At 42.9% G+C, this 2254-nt stretch overlaps 1 protein-coding gene across 1 annotated transcript; it reads left to right on the top strand.

Moving 5' to 3' along the window:
* The first annotated feature begins 249 nt into the window (after window positions 1–249).
* Window positions 250–1760, top strand: LOC116214478 (probable pectinesterase 55). Its single transcript, XM_031549880.1, has 5 exons — window positions 250–473; window positions 579–735; window positions 890–1129; window positions 1226–1479; window positions 1592–1760. The coding sequence occupies exons 1-5, from the start codon at window positions 250–252 to the stop codon at window positions 1758–1760; spliced, it is 1044 nt and encodes a 347-aa protein (XP_031405740.1).
* Window positions 1761–2254: the final 494 nt, after the last annotated feature.

Genomic DNA, 2254 nt, shown 5'->3' with positions numbered 1-2254 from the left:
GATCATGGGATAAAGATTGTCATTTTGGGTCTCTAAAACGAGAGAAAATATATAATCCCAAAATTTATAACAAATTTTCAGTAATTCTAACTCATGTATACAACAAATTAGGCAAGGAACCCAATGGTTACTATTTTAAAGACATCCTTCTTCCCCATAAATACAACCAATTCCAATGCTTTAGGAAACGTCCTAGAGACATAAGCGACCCATCTATTTGTTCCCAAACCTGTTTGCCAACTTTCAAGAATGAGTACCCTTGCACTCCTACTGGTACTCGTCCTCACTTGCAGTGCATCGAGTGCACAGAGGGTTCAGTCGAAGTTCCATACGGATTCTGCAACCGTGAGCGTCACAGTCATTGTTGACCGGTTCGGGTCTGGAAATTTCACTACTGTGCAGCAAGCCATCGATTGGGCCCCCACAAACAACAACCAGTGGATCCGGATACATGTTAAAGCAGGAACATACACGTAACTTCCATCTTGGCTGGTCACTGTGTTTCTTATCTTGATCGAATGTGCCCGACTATATGCTGTGTATCTAATGATATAGTTCATATTTTGCTTTGTGGGCAGTGAACAGGTGAGCATACCACAAAACAAACCGTATATCCTTCTTGAGGGAGAGGGCCGGAAGACTATAATCCAGTCGGGCGGCCATGGGTCAGTGAGGGGCACCTCAACCTTCACAGTGAATGCCGATAACTTCGTCGCCTCACGTATAACCTTCAAGGTCGAACAATCTTCGCACTGAAAACTTGAAACTAAATTATTTCCTGCGGCTTTCAATTAGGTTGTAGCATCATAATCCGGTTAATACGGGCCAATGAAATTTATTGCTGCCACCTTACTGCTACATACAATATAAGCTTGTTCAATGATCACAGAACACCTACAATGTCAATAAGTTGATTGCACGCGATCAAGATGCAGCACCCAATGCACGCCCACACATTGAACGGGCACCGGCAGTCATGATATGGGGAGATAAAGCATCGTTTTATGCTTGCGGATTTGTAAGTCTGCAGGACACTCTTTCCGACATGCAAGGTCGGCACTACTTCAACGATTGCTACATTGAGGGTGCAGTGGATTTCATCTGGGGCTTTGGCCAATCGATATATGAGGTTTGTCAAACGTTATATCAGCCTGGCGTATTTATTGTTTTCATATTTTGGACACCTGAATTAACTATAGTTTATTTCCACATGTTGATCGGATAGCATTGTCATATATATTCCACACATGCTTTTCGAGGCCGCCTCCGGGGACTCGCAGGTTACATTACCGCCCAGGGCCGGTTAAGCTCCAATGATTCAAGCGGCTTTGTCTTCAAATATTGCATAGTGAATGGAGACGGCAACACGTATCTTGGGAGGGCATATCGAGCATACTCGAGAGTAATATTTTTCAAGTCCAAGTTGGGTGGTAATGTTGTACCAGAAGGCTGGAATGCCGGAAAATTCGTGGGCGAAGAGTATGTCTGTTCTCAAAAAGAGAAACTCGAAGCTCTATATTTTCTTTTCTGGTCATTGCAGTTAAACACTTATATGTTGATATTTTCTTATATCATGTTGACGTGTCCATAGGTTTCAGTTCACATATGCGGAGGAGGGCTGCTATGGACCTGGATCTAACAATTCAAATCGGGTCAAGTGGATGAAGACGTTGAATCAAAGGGAATTGGCTCCACTGGTGAGCAGACATCGGTTCATAGACAGAGATGGGTGGATCAAAGCACAGCCAAGTCCCAGCTAATACAGCAAAAATACATCAAGTTCTTGCCTATCATGAATGTGTTTGCAGTTCATAGTCTACCAAATTGTCTGTGTAAATTTTTCTGGCTAATTCGGTCATTATATGTGCATCTGTGCCCCGGTTGCTTGGAGGAAATGATTTTATACAATCGGTTTCCTTGCCTAATTCCGCTATCTTCACTCATTTGGATTTATTTTTGGCCAGTTACCAAAGCTCATTATATATTCCATATAAAACCTCTGCATCATATTTTCCGATATTGAGATGGAACTCTAGCAGCAGGTCAAGTCCCCGTCACCGGCTAGGCTCTCCACTAGCCATCACCACCTCGAATGGCCTCTGCTTGCAACCACAACCTCACATGTTCAGTCACATTTTTTTAGCACAATGACTTTGCAACCACAACCTTTTGTAGATCTCATGCTTGCCAATGAGTTTGACAAAGGTGTCTCTTTCCAACGAGAATATATAGAAAACATGATTCATGATTGGCC

This window comes from Punica granatum, chromosome 7 (genome assembly GCF_007655135.1).
Source record: "Punica granatum isolate Tunisia-2019 chromosome 7, ASM765513v2, whole genome shotgun sequence".
NCBI lineage: Eukaryota > Viridiplantae > Streptophyta > Magnoliopsida > Myrtales > Lythraceae > Punica > Punica granatum.
Note: the sequence above shows the minus strand (reverse complement) of the source record. Positions and strands in the feature narration are given on the sequence as shown.